This window comes from Choristoneura fumiferana, chromosome 27 (assembly GCF_025370935.1).
Source record: "Choristoneura fumiferana chromosome 27, NRCan_CFum_1, whole genome shotgun sequence".
In the NCBI taxonomy this organism is placed as follows: domain Eukaryota; kingdom Metazoa; phylum Arthropoda; class Insecta; order Lepidoptera; family Tortricidae; genus Choristoneura; species Choristoneura fumiferana.
In genome coordinates, this window is record NC_133498.1 from 5,577,934 (window position 1) to 5,596,769 (window position 18,836).

The 18,836-nt window shown below is 36.1% G+C and overlaps 1 protein-coding gene across 1 annotated transcript in view; it reads right to left on the minus strand.

The window, feature by feature from the left end:
- LOC141443436 (uncharacterized) overlaps positions 1-18,836 on the minus strand; it is a 46,943-nt gene that overhangs the window by 11,746 nt on the left and 16,361 nt on the right. The window contains 1 exon segment of the mRNA XM_074108732.1: positions 6,524-6,703. Coding sequence (XP_073964833.1) covers positions 6,524-6,703 — 180 coding nt within the window.

Consider the following 18,836-nt stretch of genomic DNA (forward strand, 5'->3'; position numbering starts at 1 on the left):
TGTGGTTAATATGTTAATTTATGTTGTGTTGTGTTTTGTATGAGTAATAAGTAAGCAGTGCTGATGCTGTCAGCAGTCTAACTATTAACTAAAGGGCTATTGGTTATTTTGGAAACAGTTACAAATTTGCAACTTTATTCGCTTAACGAACGTATAAAGTTCTAGTAAAAAAATCGGCTAAGTGCGCGAGGGCCCTCATCACTATGACACAAAAAAAATACAAGTAAATCTTTTTTATTTCCTATCGCGGAAATGTCGAAAAATCCCTCTTCTACGCTATTTTAATAGGTATAATACCAGGTGTGGTCTGTAATACGAGCAAATAATTAAAACATAGATCGTCCTCGTCAGACTGAACAACATTAGTTCAGCGACTTTTAAAAATAATGGAGTCTTTGAATTTTTCTTTTTTCATACAAAATAAATACTGCTATCAATGTACGCCGTCCTAGAATCCAACTGACGTCGCCTGTCACGCTACAAACATCAAGCTTTTGCTAATTGCTTCTACGAATAAACTTAAAAGTGTAATATAAATTAAAAAAACTAATTATTTTTAAAAGTAGCTGAACTAATGTTGTTCTTGTTGTATTTGCTCATATTACAGGCCACACCCGGTATATCCCATGTCACTTCGACAGTTTCAACGTGTCTAATGACACTTCAACGTTGAAGATCGCTGTTTAGGCTACAAAAAGGAACAGACAAATATACATGCATACAAACATACGCTCGCAAAACACTTATACCTACAGCAGTTTGGTAAACTAAGTCAGTGTGAAAAGGCCTTTGTCTTCAGGAAACGGTTAACCAGTGTAACAAAGCGTAATGATTACGAGTACTCTAGTAATAGAAGTTTCCTGATCGTGCGATGCGTGAAGTTTAATTCCGATTCGTTACGATGGGTATATTTTACCATAAATTATCAGTGGCGTAACATAGGGCATACTTATTAGGCAAAGCTCTACGCAGGGGGCGACACTCTAGCCACACTATAGCGCAAACCTCAATGACAACTTCAGTTCTCTTTATATTTTGTCGCCATGACAGATCATAACCAAAGAGTACATGAAGAAATCATGATATACTCGTACTTATTAGTAGCAAAATTACATGATATTTACATCGAAACTAACGATAGAGCTATATTTTCTAAAATTTAATTGAAATAATATGATATTATGGCATTTGCGATACTTAAAACCAGCCAAGAGCGTGTCGGACACGCCCAAAATAGGGTTCCGTAGCCATTACGGAAAAATTAAGTAATATTTTAGGTATATTTTACACCTTAGGCTGCTATTTAAGAGTAAAACTGCTAATAATTCTCAAGCTAACTTAGCCGTTATAGTTTTCCTTGAAAGTTTATAATATACTTACTACCATCCTGTTTTTTTTTTAAATTTGTACCGACTATAATAAACTACTGAAAAAAACGCTTGGGGAATGAAACTATTTCACTATAAAACCTTTCCAAATCAACATCAGAGCTAACAGGTAAACGTTGTAGACAAGTCAAGATGTCATTGTTCCGACTATACTGAACTATTGCCATATACTCGTAAATAAGAACAAAAGCGCCCTCTTGACAGGTACTTACATACTATTGGCTCTGTGCACGACATCAGCGCCACCTAGCGTCCGCAAGTTTGTAGGCTCTGTCGTTTTGAAATTTAACTGCGACATTGTGACAAAAATCAAACCTATCACGTATTAATTTATAATACAAAATTACTGTGATACCGTGATTTTGGTGGACAAAGGGCTGTGAATTCATTTTTGGTCATTAAAATTAAACGAGGTAAGTAAAAATTTATTCAAAAAGTGTGTTTTATTTTGGTTGTGTCAGGGTTTGTTTACTTCATGTTTAGTCGCACTTTTATTGTTAAACAAAAAGATAAAGCTACTTTAATGGTTTCTTTAAATAATAGTCAACATATATAATTCTCCTTGTATCGCTAGTAATAAATTAAATATAGTTTTCAGATCAAAATACGTATTATTTTGACGACCGGTTTTGTGTCTATTACTCAATATACAATTTCAACGACAAACCGTTTCAAAAGGAAAATTGCTGGTATCTGCTGGACATGTCCGGGATGTAGAGGAATTAGGAACAAAACAGGGACAGTGTTCAATAATTCAAGAAGACAAACATCTATTACTAAAATTAGGCAGTCTACACAAATTGCTTTGTTAATGACAGATTCATATGAGTATGACAGATGACAGAGCCTACATTATTTCTACTTTTGGCCGCTATTAGCGCTGCGATAGATTTCATTACCCCCCCCCTAGTACTTCGCACCCAGCGAATACTACGTATAATTCAATAAGTGAAACTAACGGTGAAAGTTAAGGTGGTCGTCCACTGAAGCGTTAACACAATGGCTGTACGGACAGCTTTATTGTCCGTCAGCGCAGGCGCATGCGAGCTTTGTTTCTTGTTTTTAGGGTTCCGGAGCCAAATTGGCAAAAACGGAACCCTTATAGTTTCGCCATGTCTGTCTGTTTGTCCGTTCGCGGCTTTGCTCAGGGACTATCAATGCTAGAATGCAGTAATTTTGATGATATATATGTAAACTATGCCGACAAAATGGTCCAATAAAAAATTCAAAAAAATTACGTAATAAATGGGGGTGATTTTTTTTTCTCATAGGTCTTTTAAAGGGGGTTGCTAAAATGATTTTTCGATTCAGTGATTTGTTTGCAAAATATTCAACTTTAAAGTGCAAATTGTCATTTAATCGAGCGTCCCTCTAAAATCTAGCCCGGTGGGTGGAAAAATTTGAAAAAATTCAGGATGGTAGTAAGTATACCAAACTTACAAAGGAAACTATAACGGTTAAGTTTTCTTGAGAATTAAGTTTTTTTTAATAATATCGATATTACAGCACTGGTAACTGTGGCAACATTTTGTTTGTGTGTCATTTGTGTGTGAACTGTCAAGTTGGTTCCCCTAATTCTGGACTCGAATATAAGACGTAGCACGCTTGCCTAATAAATGCCCAATCACCCTCGATTTGAAGTCGGCCAGCAGGGCTACTACGAAACACGAAGCTCGAAGTTCGTGTCGTACCGTCCCTATCGCTCTCGTATTAAATAGTATAAGTGTCAAAGGGACCGCACGACACGAACTTCGAGTTTTGAGTTTCGTAGTAGCCCTGCTTAGTACCTCGTCATAGGCTAAGGATGAGAGATCTCAGCTCTTGCCTGTTTGTTTCTTCGTAAATCAAAGCAAAAGTGTTACGACACAGCGCCATGGCGGACACGGAAAGTGATGGCAAACAGCGCGTGAACTTGTTAGCTTGTGGCCCACGGGATAGACTTAAGCGGGTCACGGGATATCAGACACGGATTGTGGTGGAAATTTTGAGCTGTTCATTATGAGAGTTCTTTCTTCTTTACTTTTCATGAGGTAGTTTCAATATCTATCTATATATCAAATATATTTATAATCAGAATCTCGGAAACGGCTCCAACGATTTTGATGAAATTTGGTACGTAGGATTTTTCGGGGATGACAAATCGATCGAGCTTGGTCTTTTCTCGGGGAAAACGCTTATTATCAAGTTCCCACGCGGGCCCATTTCGGATTAGGAACTTCACACATACCGTAAAATTCGTGGTAAATTTTAAATGTAATTTCGCACACGAACTTCGAATAACCCACGATCCTCTGCTTGAGAGACCGTTAGGTCAAACTACTAGGTCACCACGGATTTAAACCAATATTCCTTATGCCACTATAGAAGCATCATCCTAATATCGAATGACGTAAAATTTAACCATGATAAAGTTGTGTGAGCTATTAATCTAATTGGTTGATTGTAAATTAGTATTCATATTGATGTACTAAACTGAGATTATTTAGCATCTTTTGTCGCCATGTAGATACTGACTATTAATTTCGCTTTCATTTAGTATTTTTGGTATGTCACATAATCAATCAATCACCTGAACTTTTTTATATTGTAGAGCGCTTTATAACTATTGTAGGTTACCGTGGCATGAAAACACTGGTCCATTTTTGGAGCCACACGCTTACTGCTCTAACTTGCGCCAGAGCAAGAAAGCACAGTCTTTACTCTTGGAGCTATTGTGTGCAAATAAATGCGTATATTTCGTCACAGTGGGACACTTATTGCATTACGTAATAACATAAAGGTACGTAATACTAATAACATGCTAATTAGTGAATCTGTGCGAATCTTTGACCCATTTTCACAAGTTTTTATTTGACTTGATCTTTTAGTAATGAATTGAAGCTCAAAAGACTAATTTAACCCACTTTCGGTGATGCGGATTCATTTTAAATTTAGAATATACAGGGTGGAACTAACGTGGGTAGTAAATGTAGTGCCCTGGAGGGCAACTACCTTAAATCCTTTAGTTAGACTATATTATTCTAGATGTCCAGCTATCTACATACCAAATTTGATCCAAATCTGCCCAGCCGCTTTAGCGTGAACACATACTCACGAACTTTAGCGTTAGTGGGATATTTTGATTCGTAAACTAAAATAGATAGCTAAATAAAAGCGATATTCGATAATAGTAGTTTATTTAAGTGCTTCTAAAACCAAAGTGTCCCGGCTGTTCTCAAGGGCCTTTTTAAAGTAAATGTTATGAAAGTGATTTAGTTTCTGTAATAAAGTCTGTGTTTTTTCTGAGTGATCCAATGTCAATATACATATGTATTTTCTTACTTATACCCGTTTCGAAGGATCCTAAAATTGTTCTATAGTTATGTTTGTAAGTGTACATTGTATTTGGTTTGTACTAATTGACAGTTTGTTAACAGCTGACAGCACGTTGTTAATTACATAAATAAAATTATTCACACAAATATTAACACAACATGTACCTAAATAAAGCCATAGTTGGAAAGTCGGGTAGTGAGTACGCTACACGACGCAAGCGTTGTTTTATCTCTTTCTTACGCGAACTTTATTCATCCAACATTTTTAGAGTGTTGCTTGGCATGGCAATGGGATCAGAATGTCGGCCACATTCTTATTTTGTCGCCATCTCTCATCAATGTATTATAAAATTTATAAATTGTATTCTTTTCATATCCACAAGTATACATCGTCTACTTTTCCATACTACATCGAGGATTGTGTGGTCAAATACATGTAAGAAATGACTGGTGGCCAAGGACGCTTCTATGCCGTTAACAATAGAGTTGTGTTCAGATATTTTTAATCAAATTTTTGCTCACAAGTTTATGAACTCGACTGTACTTATACTGCACAGACGGACAACAAAATGATCTCATAAAGGTTCCATTTCCTTTTATGGTACGGAACCCTAAAAAGTAAAAGCTTTTTGGCCTATTATATTAAGGTTTTTTTATATTTTGTATGAGATAGTAAGTACCTACATCACTTGCGTCGTCTAGCGTGGCCTCAAAGTTGTACTTAATATTATATGTTGTAATCGTAAAAGTTTGGGATGTTTTTTGAGTCAAAATATAATGCTATTTTTGATCTAGTCTTGTTCTACATACTCAAAAATCAACGAACTACTTTGTACACGTTGCTATTCCGCTACTATACGTGCAAGGTAGCTTCGTCTGTGAGACAGATATGTTAACATACGAAAACCCCACCTTATCCACATAAATGAACACATGTCACACAGACTCAACTAACACACAACACAAAATACTGACGCGTTTCTTACTCGTGCGTTTCTTACTCGTAACCAGGGATCGGATGAATTAACGTTTTTTTCGCAATAATGTGGACATGACTCCAAAATTAATTAAACAATTAATCAGTTGGTTAATTTCTTACTAGAACTTAAATTGTGTTTCCTAGGAAATAAATAAAATAACACTATTCCTTTTTCCATTAAAAATATACTTAAGTGCTGAAAGTTAAAAGATAATTTAGTAAATCCGCGGAGGTTTTTTGTATATAAACTCTTTATTGTACAAAAACACAATTTAGAAATGTATAACGTAAACGTGTTTTTTAATTTTATTTCTTCACTATGTGAAAAAATTGCTATTTTTATCAACGTTGTACAGTCAGGAACAAAAATATAAATACGTTTGAAGTGCCAAAAATATGTATACAGGACTTTATTGCCTGAACATTAAGGTCGTGTTTACATACATATTTTTTGCACTTTGGCTGTATTCATATATTTGTTGCTGACTGTACTAAGGTAATTATTTTGAAAGCAGGATTAGCAAATTGTTATCTCCGTGAATTCAAACGCAATTTCAACATATCAATTAAACAATTAACTTGTGTCTATACCTTAGTTTGTAGTTATAAGTTATTTTTATTGTATTATTGTTTTGTTTTAAGTTTAGCTTTCTATGCTTAAGTTTTGTCTGATTGTTTAAAATACTTTTATAATAAAAAAAAATGTAAAATTAATCACCTAACATAATTAATTTTATAGACATATCCACAATATTGCGAACAATGAATCCTTCCTGCTTATAACACTTATAGCTCATTGATATGGACCACCACGAATTCTCCAACCATTAAAATACACTTACTAGCATTATGGACGACCGGCGCGACCTCGCTCGGCCTCTCAGTGGTGTCCCGGTCCACGCAGCACGCCCATATCATCCCCCCCGAGCAGAGGTCCATGGGCTTGCCCCCCCCAAGCACGCAGGATATGCTCAGGCCACAGGGATACCGTGCCCCCCGGTAGCGACACGTCTGGGGGATCACTGGAAAAAAAGAAATTAAGTGTTTAATGTTGCGATTCAACATATAGCTCATTGTACGTCGGGGAAGCGTTGTTTTTCTACGGCTTACAGAATTTTGGAATTGATTTATTCCTTCCAAAATTCTGGCAAGTGTTTAAAAATTCGGTGGATCCCTTGACATATTGGCTTAGTAGGCAACGAGGATGCTGATCGACTAGCCGCGTCTACTGTTAATGAAGGAACAGAGGCCGTGATTGCTCCTGAATTTGGCCTGACCTCTGGAAAGAGCATTTCGACAGCCGGTCTCAGTTCAAGGGCATTTGGTATAGGACAATGCAGTCTGAGCCTCCTCGTGTACTTTGGTTTGACTCTGTTAGTCTCTCCAGAGCAAAAGTTATTTGTGTGCATAGACTTTGATCTGGTCATGTTCCTTTAAATAAGTTTGCGCATTTAATGAGAAAGGCAGAGTCTCCAAATTGTGTTGAGTGCGATGTCGTTGAAGATGTTTACCACCTATTAATGGAGTGTGTAAGGACTCGAGCCAAGAGGAATATGTTTTAATCAATTTGGAATGTCAATATCTTAAATGTTGGTATTTTCCAAGCCATATTGTCGGAGCCTTGGTCGCAGGCTGCTAGATTTGTATACGGATTTTTAGATAAGTGAGATTTGTGGTAGACATTTGTTTCGAGTTCTGTGTAAAATAATCCGTGCGCAGGTTTGCCACCCTGTGGCAGGGGATCCGATGGTATGGTTTGGAGGACATGTCAGTCCCTCTTGGCACGAGTTGTTACTCATTTAAATCGTATGGCTATTGTTGTGTTTTTTATAGTTAAGGCCTTTGGGAACTGACATGTTCATTATCGTTTGATCAAAGTTCCATAATAAATAAAGATAAAAAAAAATAGCCTTTGCTATCCCGCGGGAACTATGCAATTTTCCCAAATAACCCCAAAAATTTTAAATCAGCTGCTGGATCTTATGATTTACGTGTGCTAAACCGCGGGTAAACACTAGTGGATCTATAAATCAATGTCGCGAGATCTCGTGCGCGCGCGCAGTAAGCGCCCGATAGTGAAAATAATCGACGGTCATTCACCACTATAGATCGTGCGTGATGTTACGTGATTACTTAGATGGCATCGATTCCTGATTTTAACTAATTGTATTAAATGATATTATTATTGTACCAGATAACTCACGTCTTAAATCGAATTAAGCTTGACATGTTTCGGGCTAGTAGTAGCGCTTCTTCCGTTTTTGCCACTTAGAAAACTTAGAACATGTAAAAAATCATCTTAGTAACCCCCCCCCCCCGTGTTTTTAAAAGACCTATCCAATAATATCACACAATATAGGGTTAGTCAAGAAAAAAAAATCGCCACCACTTTGTCTATGGGAGGTACCCTAAATTTTTTATTTATTTTACCACTGTCGGCGTGACTGATATGTATATTCATGCCAAATTACAGCTTTATAGTACTAACAGTCTCTGAGCTTAGCCGAGGACGGACAGACAGACAGACAGACCGACAGACATGGCGAAATTATAGGTAAGGGTTCCTAGTTGACTACGGAACCTTAATAATACAAAAATGGTCACCCACCCAAAAACCAGCTTGAACTAAACATTGCTTAACATTTTAGATCGAACGAGATTACTGATAAGTGATTAATTCTTGCAATGTTGATTAAGATCAAACAAAATAACTGTATTTTTACCTTTTTCTTGCGAAAATAGGCCACTGAGCCTATTTTAGTTACTTTTACGTAATGATTTTTTCGCTCATGGTTTTTTGTACAAAACTCGAAGCGCGTTGATGTCTTTTGTAAGAAAATTAAGCAATGTCAAATGAAGGTTGTTACTTGAACTTGATATAATTTTTTAAGTAATTTTAATATTATGTAGTTTTATAAATGAATATTTTCAAGCGTTGTTAGTATGAAAATGCGGTTAGAGAGTTTTTTGATTCTAAGGATCCGTTATTTCATGAATATTCATATCTTTCCGAACCCTCCTGTCTTTTTGATGGACCTTAAAAATTGGTTTGTGACTTTTTACTTAATGTTTTATATTCAATAAATAAATATCATGGGACACTTGACACCAAATCGACCTAGTCCCAAACTAAGCAAAGCTTGTACTATGGATACTAGGCAAGGGATAAACATACTTAAATCGATAAAGACATTCAAACAAATATCTGTCTCGGCCGGGAATCGAACCCAGGACCGCAAGCTTCGTAGTCATGTTCTCTAACCACTTGGCCATCCGGCCGTCTAAATAATTCTATGAATAATTTTATTTTCTTAACAGTGCAACTTAATAAAAGTTTTTGATCATAATTTGATTATTTTTTATATCAGACAGTGGTGTTTGTAGATCATCTACTGTTTTATACTGTGGTGCGTCACCGGATGTCATTACCGACGCGCGATCTAATTCATTTTTAATTGTACCTTCTTATAATTTCGATAATGACATTATTGTGAGAAAGTAATAATGATATTTTGTTTACGATCTCAAGAAACTGGGTTAAGATTTCACGTTGGTAAAGTCCGTAAAGTTTAAAGACAACTTTTTGTTAAAAAATTCACTTTTAATACAAGCTTTTTCACTGACTGTATTTTTAGTTGACTGTACTTGCATTGTAATCTAAACTAAATACATTTCCGTACCAAATTCCAAGACAACTATTATCCGTTGACGAATTCCCTCCTGCTAGTTGAGGTCCTATTGGCACGCTCCCATACAAAACTTTTAAATTTTTTATATACACTAGCTTTTTTCCCGCGGCTCCGCCCGCATAGAATTTGGTAATAATTAATAATTCCGATCCGCATTGGGGATCCCTTACTTTAAATAGCGAACCTGCTGTGTTAAAAATGAAGTTGTGTTAAATACTTGTAATAAATATTGTAAATCTGTTTAAAAAAACAGAGGTTTTTCCGAGCCGTCAGTAGTTTTTTTTTGACATTCATAAGTGCTTGTTATAGCCTAAATCGAATGAAGATATTTTGACTTGACTTAGACTTTGAAGTTTGTACAGTCGAGAAATCTGGTACCTACATGATTCATTTCTCGACTGTACCTATTAAAAAACTTCAAAGTATATTCACTGCCAAATCAATGTGACAATGATCCTTAAAATTTTTATTTTGATACAGGTACTGTCATAAAAAATGACGAACGGTTGACTATCAGGTTCTACTTCTGGGTTCCTAGAGTTCCTAGGCTCAACAAGAACTACCTTCAAAGTATATTCACTGCCAAATCAATGTGACAATTGATCCTTACAATTTTTATTTTGATACAGGTACTGACATAAAAAATGACAAACGGTTGACTATTAGGTTCTACTTCTGGGTAGAGGCCTCCTCTCTGAATAAGAGGGCCTAGGCTCTACAAGAACTACATTCAGATTTTTTACGCTATTTCTTCATATTTAAAAATCATGGGGCCAATGTAGGCTAGCACAATTATTAAGCACGTGTGCTTTAGATTTACTTAATTAATTGAAAATATATTTTTTGATATATTATTTGTATTTTCTTTTGTGTTTTGAAATTAGATTAGACACAATGGACTATTTTTAGTTTGAAAATTTTCATAAATGTAAAAAAAAAACGTATTCAGAGCTCAAACCATCTTAAAATTAAGATAATTAAAGTACTCACTTTTTCCCAGTAAATCCATTATGGAGTCATCCTCCTGCGACGATCCATATGAGCCTTGGTAGGATCCTTTCCTCCGCCCCAACGCACCCAACATAAGAATATCCTTCTCCTGATCGTTCACTGGTCTTCTCCTCTCTAACATTTCGTCGTCTTTTATTTTTAAATCTAAATTGTCTTCGAGAGTCAACACATCATTTTCTATCTGGCCACACACAACACCGAACACAATAAAAAAAACAAATAAGCGAAACATACTGGCACATTGAATTTTTCTTCTAATTTTGAAATTTTGTTTGTTATCCAATCCATTGGTTCCGTTTTGACACATCACTTGGGAGCTTGACACTTTTTTTTAAATAAGGCCGGGCCTCATTTTTTTTTAATTTCGCCGCGATACGTCCGTGCGGCGGGCAAAAGCAGTCGGAAGTAAGAGCCACCTCGCTGCGTCTCGCCTTTTCACTTTCTGAATATTTTTCCTGCTATGTTGCCATTCTGAATGCAATTAGTTAATAACGCTTAATCGGCTGCCATTATCTGTGAAACGGTGTTATGTCACCGCCTAAAATGCAATTTGTCTTAATGTCTGTGACGTAGGTGCTTTTATTTACGTAATTTGCAAGCATTAACTGTGGTCATTTATATGTTCAATTAACAATTTTAACGATTTGCATTGTAATTAACTTTTTACTGCTCTATTTCGGAATACGTTTTTAGCAGACTTTTAATAACGGAATCCTACTATTACTTATTATAATTGCAAAAGTTTGTGACTTTATGTATGTTCGTTACTCCTTCACGCTAAAACGGAGGTAGACGAATTTAAATGAAATTTAAATTAATTGAGACAAGGTACTTTTATGTATTTGAGTATATATTTATCCTCCTAACGCCCAGAGTCCTTTATAAAGGACTTATTGTAATTTGTACTTCAAACTCTATCATAAACAAGGAGCGGAATTTCTCATAGCAAAAATCAAACGTCAAAGGAATTGAACATAAGTTTTATCGACTATCGATAAATATTTCAGCAATTAATAAAACAGAAAATAGTAGGTACTTTTAAAATAGCGATTTTTAAGTAAGTTACAATTAAAATATAAAGAGCTTGAGCTTCTTTAAATTAATTTTATATTTAAAGCAGTATATCTTTGAAGAATCTTCGTTGTAAATAAGTAAGGGATGTTTTTTATCTATTTGTCAATCGTTTTTCTTTTAGGATTTACCATTTTAATAACACGGGAATTACTTAGAAAAACTCAAGCAACATAAATGTCATAATATGTGACGTTGACGCGATTTATTTTATTTTAATATGGATACAAGTCGCTTATCAAAGAGGTCAAATGTTACATAATAATGTTACAAGGCGATAACAAGAAGAGTCGATTCGATAACATCGATAACTGAAATAGTCGATAAAACTTATGTTCAATCCCCTTGATGTTTGATTTTTGCTATGAGAAATATCGCTTCTTGATCATAAATGACATGTATGATGTTCATATATCAGAAATTTGACATGGGCACTAGGAGGTTATCTATGTAGGTATGTTTGTCCGTTGCCTTGTACCCATAGTACCTACAAGCTGTGCTCAGCTTGGGACTAGGTCAATTGGTGACAATTGCCCATGATATTTATTTTAGCCCTCTTGTTCTGAGAGGAGGCCTGTGCCCAGCAGTGGGACGTATATAGGCAGGGATGGGGGGGGGATTTATTTTATCATGATATCCTTACGGAATCTTTTTTTTTTTTAATTCAACCGCTGGGCTTAGCGCCATGGCATTTGGTAGGATTGTTTTAATGCAATGTCGTTGAAAACCACGATGTATTTTGGGAATATAGGAAAATCCTGGAATTTCAATTCAACTGCTGGATCTAAATGGCTTAAGCGTGCGAAGCACTAGTATTAAATATTTTTGTTACAGAATCAATGTTAGATTTTATTTCATGAATTTCTGGCTTAGTACTTCGAGACAATTTCGTTTGGTCCTTCGAACCAGATGATACATGGTCCTTCCGACCAGATTTTTATATATTTTTCATTAATAATCAACTTTAAAATGCAATTTTTCCTTAGATTCGTGCGTCCCCCGCTCCAAAAGTCTAAAATGGATGGAAAAATTTGAAAAAAAAATCAGGATGGTATCTTTTAAAAATTTACAAGGAAAATTATATGGGCTAAGGTGTAAAACATACCTAAACTTGGAAGATTCCGTACACAATACGAAATCCTTAGAAAAATATTACTTGATTTTTTCGTAATGGCTACGGAACCCTATCCTGGGCGTCACATTAATGTTATTTAGGTATTACTTCAATTAGTTAAATTACGGTCCCATTATGATTTGTCGTTAAAAGGATCGTTATAATCAAATAAAAAATTTAAGAAGCCAATTATTGTTCAACTAGTCTAACGTATTAAAATAAGTTTGTTAACGTAATCGTGGCGAATTACATTATTAATCGTCAATTAGTTTAAACAGGTTTGTTTTCTACGTCATATTTTGCAGGTGGTAGGACCTTGTGCAAGGTCCGCCCGGATTGCTACCACCATCTTGCTCGCTAATTCTGCCGTGAAGCAGCAGTGCTTGCCTCTAGGTTGGCAACGCATCTGCAATACCCCTGGTGTTGCAGATGTTTTGGCGGTGGTGATCTCTTACCATCAGGAGACCCACTTGCTCGTTTGCCATCCAGTCTATTTAAAAAAAAGCCATACTGGATGAATATTAATGTTTTGACTGCTTGGTGAAACGTCAATTATCATTCCACGTTTATTTAGCCCAACGGAAGGGCAAGTCGCAAGAATTTTGATTACGCTAGATGCCGTCTACGTCTATTCGAACAAAACAAACAGAGACGGCATCACATTTATCCGTCAGATAAAATTAATCAATGGATGGTGAAACAGGGGGTTGGTATAGTTATTGTCGTTTAAAAAAAAACACCACAGAAGTGCTAATAATTTGCCCAGATTTTAAAGTTTTTTTTTCTAAGCGTTACTTTTTTTACGATACCTAAACCTGTAGTAAAAACGTTACAAATTTGGGTAAGTAGTCTACTGTATTTAAAACAAAACGTACCTAGTTGGTACAGTCAAGTGCAAAAATATGTATCTATTTGAACCACTCAAAAAGATGTTACCACGGCCTTATTACGTCGAAATAAGAGTTTGTGGCACATATTTTTGAAGGGTTACATCCATATTTTTGCGTTCTGCTGTACTTAATATGACCCAAAACGGCATCTAATTGCCCATCCAACCAAATCAAACTTAGTCCTTCGAACCAGATTTTACTTGGTCCTTCGAGCCAGATCTCGTTTGGTCCTTCGAACCGGATTAGATATGGTCCTTTGAACTAGATTTTAAACATATATTCATTCATTTTTCAAATTAGCAGGAAATGGTTATCTCGATCGTATTGTCACTCTAGCATCAAGTCACACTCCAAGTATCGTAAGGCGTCAACTTTCGCCTTAGCTTTCCAAAACAAGCGCGCGGGCGCAAGAAAAACGTCACAACCACCACTCTCCTCTAACCCAAATCGAACGTAAATTTAAACAGTTTAAGTCCAATTTTGATAAGCAAAGTTTTATCACTTACGAATTATCGTTTAATTGTTCTGCTGGACTGTGAGATTGGACTTATTTTGTATGGAATAGAATTTAATTTAGCTCGTACTATTGGTAGGAGATAATGATATTTGTTAAGGTTATTTTCGTTCTGAGTTGCGTAAAATTGTCCACTAATTGGTATTTGATAGGGCCAAAGAAATTGACCGGAAGGAGGGCAATTTCACAAAGGTTCATTATGGGTATTAGTGAAAACTAGAGGTTTTTTGTTGTTGTTTTATGTTAGTCGAAGTATGTCGCCTTTTCTTGAGCGAAAGAAGAATCGCTATATTGAGTAAATTAAATAAACTCTTGGTACAAAGACTGACAAACAGCCTACCTATTAGTTTTTTATTGGTTTGAAGGAATTATTACCAGCTTGTACACGCGGATCTGCCCCTACGAGTATGACAAGCCTCGTAGTAATTGTGAAAAATCCATTTTTATTTCATTTATATACTATGGGGTTATAAATATATGTTGGTCCCACACTAGGCTAGGCCTGTATCGTGGTGACCGGATTCGGTGATTAAATTACAGTTATGTATGTATGTACATATGTATGTATGTAACCTCTTTATTGTACAAACACAATTGGCAAACAATGAGATATGTATATGTACAAAGGCGAACTTATCCCTGTAAGGGATCTCTACCAGTCAACCTTTGAGTGGATGAGAGGAGCATTCAGTCAGGTACAGAAAAAAAAGTGAATAATGTCAGTTATAATGTTGCTGGCAGTTTAAAAAATGACGTGTTAAAGTGCCCATTGCAGCCTATTTAATGAATAAATGATTTGATTTTTTTTTACTTGCACCAATTTGTTGTTGTGTTGAGATATAACTATGCTTCTTTTTGTCTTAAACTCCAGCGCAGCATTTAGGCTGTACGATGTCGATCAGTAAAACAGTCATGCCATTCTTTCATAAATTTACTTAATTGCTAATAGTTAAGTACTAAAATAGGATACTAATTGTTACCAACAAAACATGGAACCTTGCACTTGCAAGGAATAATTGCAAGGTTGTTTTTTTTTCGCAAATGCATAAACTAATGCTTGACTTTATTTTATACCTACTTCCAACTACATAGCTACAAATAAAGAAACAAAAACCGAGCAAAAGCGTGTCGGACACACCCATGATAGGGTTCCGTAGCCGTTACGAAAAAATCAAGTCATATTTTCTAAGGATTTTGTAGTTTGTATGGAATCTTCCAAGTTTAGGTATATTTTATACCTTATGCTGCTATTCATTCTTAAACTACTAATAATTCCGTTATAGTCTTCCTTGCAAGTTTGATATATTTACTACCATCATAATTTTTTTTGAAAATTTTAAAATGGTTTGGGTTTGAGAGGTGGATTCAATTTTAATGAAAATTTACACTTTAAAATTGAATATTTCGCAAATAGTTCATTGAATCGAAAAACCGTCCATACAACCCCCCATATGATTTTAAAAGACCTGTCCAACGATACCCCAGATTATAGGGTTGGGAGAGCCCTAATTTTTTAATTTACCATTTTTTCGGCATAGGTAGTTGCTACATATATTCGTACAAAATTATAGCTCTCTAGCACTGATATAGTCTCTGAGAAAAGTCGCGGATGGACGGACAGACAGACATGGCGAATCTATTAAGAGTTCCGTTTTGATCATTTTTGCTACGGAGCCCCAAAAACGCTTAAGCATACCTAAATCCTATAGCTAATTCCAAATAACCTTTTGTATGATTAACCACACATTCTGAGAGAAGGCCTGCGCCCAGCAGTGGGAGGTATAGGCTAAGATGATGATGATGATAATTTATTTACATACTACTAATACGTAATACCCACTTCAATATGTAACGTCCGTTCGATTCGAAAACGAAAGTGTTTTGAAATTGGAACGCGGCCGAAAATGGCCGACTGACAGCTCATCGTTCGCACCATTTTACTTTCGCGTGTAAATCGATTTTTACAACATAAACGCAATAATGAAATATTTGTCAGTTTTTAAAATATCTACATCATTCATCTCGTGGTCTTCTCGTGACAGTAAGGGGCTGTTTCACCATCCATTGATTAGTGTTAACTGACGGTTATGTGATGCCATCTCCGTCTATTCGAACAAAACAAATAGAGACGGCATCACATCTAACCGTCAGTTAACACTAATAAATGAAGAAGAAGAAGAAGAAGAAGATTGATTTATTTGCCAACATGAATAATACATGATAGGCACACAGAATACAAACAATGGATGGTGAAACAGCCCAGTTTGGGCGATGATTCGAGCGTTTGATCCGCCTCATTTTCCGGTCACATTTTTACGAATTGGCTATAGAATTTTCATCCAAATCCGACCAGCTGTTTTAGAGTGAAGGAGTAACGAACCAAAATTCTTGTGGAATTTACAAAATTACATCGCAGTTTTCGTCAACATTGCATTAAGAACAACTGCGCTAAGCTTCGAGATTTTGTACAAAATTTCATGACTCTAAACCCAGCGGTTGTTATTTCGAGTTTTTATCCGAGGAATATTGGGATAAAAAGTAGCCTATGTTTTATCCTAGACTTCTATCTATCTAAATACCAAATTTCATACAAATCCATCCAACCGTTTTCGCGTGACGTAGTAACAACCATTACTATAATATTAGTAGGATTAAACTTGTTCTAGAAAGGTTCAGAAAAACAAGAATTATAATTTCTAACGAGGGTTCCGTATTGCAATAGATATATTAATTACCAATGAAATTAACATAATTACTTTTAATTTGTAGGTGAAAGTAACAATTAAACCTGACGCAAAGCATTAAATGGCATCATTAAATAAGTAATTAAATATTGTTTAATAGAAGGCGTTTTATAAACGACCAGCGCCCCCGCCGTCGCACGGTCACAATTAAAAAAAAACTATCCAAGGGCACGCACATCTATTTCACGCACATTTTTAACCCAACGCAAAAAGAGGGGTGTTGTATTATCTTAATGAGGGATATCGTTTTTTGTCTCACTAGATGGCGCACTGTTGCATGAGGTTTTTAAGTATGGCTTTTAACGTCTGTTATTACGGGCGTGAAAACAAAGTTTAGATTAAAATCATATTTAATACACCTTAAAACCGTACCATAAAAATATTGAGCATGCCACAGTGTTGCATAGTCCCCGTTTTGTTCGGAAAAAAGGAGGACAAAGGTTTCCGAAAGACAAAACTGTCTCAAAACACAGACATTCATTGCCCCGGAACGCATATTTGCTATAATTAATTTCAGATATTGCAAAATATTCACAAATTTATTCTAATTATAAATAAACCCACGTAGCTCACCCAAAAACTATGAGATTTGACATTTCGGAGACCTCACGCTACACTAGCGCCTCTAGTGGCGAATTCATACGCGATAGCCCTCATTGCAATCTGTTATCCGGGCAATGGAGTGCCGAAAGTTTCTCCATGAGGGCTACGGTATAGATGTCGCTAGCGTCACTGCTTAAGTGGCTAAATAAGAAACAAACAAGCTGAGATATGTCTGTACCGTTGTCCAGCAGTGGTGTAGCGGTATAGCACGTGGCACGGAATGCCGAGGACCTGGGTTCGATTCTCAGTGCTGGTCTTATTTTTCTGGTCTTTCTGTGCATCTATATTTCAGTTTGTATTTTCAATACACATATTATTGTTTTACACATATTCTTTGAGGCTCTAGGTATAACATACAGACTTTCATTCACTTGTTCAGTTCATGCCAGCTTTTTGTGAATCGACCTGTACAGTTCATTCAGCGCGTGCGCTCCCAAGGCATCGAGGGCAGGCTTGAGATCTGGCGCTACTCCGTCACGAGCGCAAACAGAGTGTGACAAATATGGTGATGTAATGTGCTTCGAATGTTCGAGCGACCACAAACGGTGTGGGGGTTCCGTAATAAAAATGAAAAAATAAAGAAAAAAGAAAAAAAAACTTATTCGTGACATGGTAAGAATGAAATAAGAAAAGATTAATATGAAATGAGAAAATATTTAATGGATTATTTGGAATGAATCCTATTCTATATAAAAAAAACAAATGAGTAGCAGAAGTGCAAATGAACCCCTGAAAGTGTTAATACTGACGCAAATAAATAAACTTCATGTGCGACTCTCTTGGAAAAACAGCGCGTGTGTGTCGCAGTGCTGAGGTCCGGAGTTCATAGTTGGCAATAAAGAGCACTGCTGCCCACTTTCACGTCACTTCCCATACTCGCCTTGTACAACACCCATGGAAATAGACGAGTCCCATTCTGAAACTGGGCACGGTATGGAGTAATACACAATCTAATTACCAGCTAAATCGCGGCAACAATATAAATTTAAACAACGCTCTGCAATCCCCTGGTGTTGCAGGTGTCTATGGGATCTCTTACCATCAGGAGAACCGCTTGCTCGTTTGCCATCCAGTCGAACAAAAAATATATATTTTCATAGGGCGAGTTAAAAAGTGGAGTGCACTCGGCAGTAAAATATTTTTTCCTTGTACCTACTCAGGATTCTTCTCTAAAATTGCTCGCTCCGCTCAGGATTTAAAAAAGAACCCTCGTTGTAAAAATATCATTTCAATCCCTCGTGATAAAATCTACTATCCTAACCTAGTGAACGTAGTAGAAAACAGCTTTTATCTCTAGGAAACATCGCACATAATATACAATGGCAATATATCTGTGCAATCTGCTTCACACTTCATACTTACTAGAATATGAGTCATATTATATGACATACTTAGTAAGATAGTATCGAACCACATATATAATTGCAAGGGGGATTGAAATGATATTACCTTCAGATTATTCTTAAACCTTGACGCAAAAAAGGGTCAATTTAAGGAGCGGCCAATCGTTGCTTAAAAA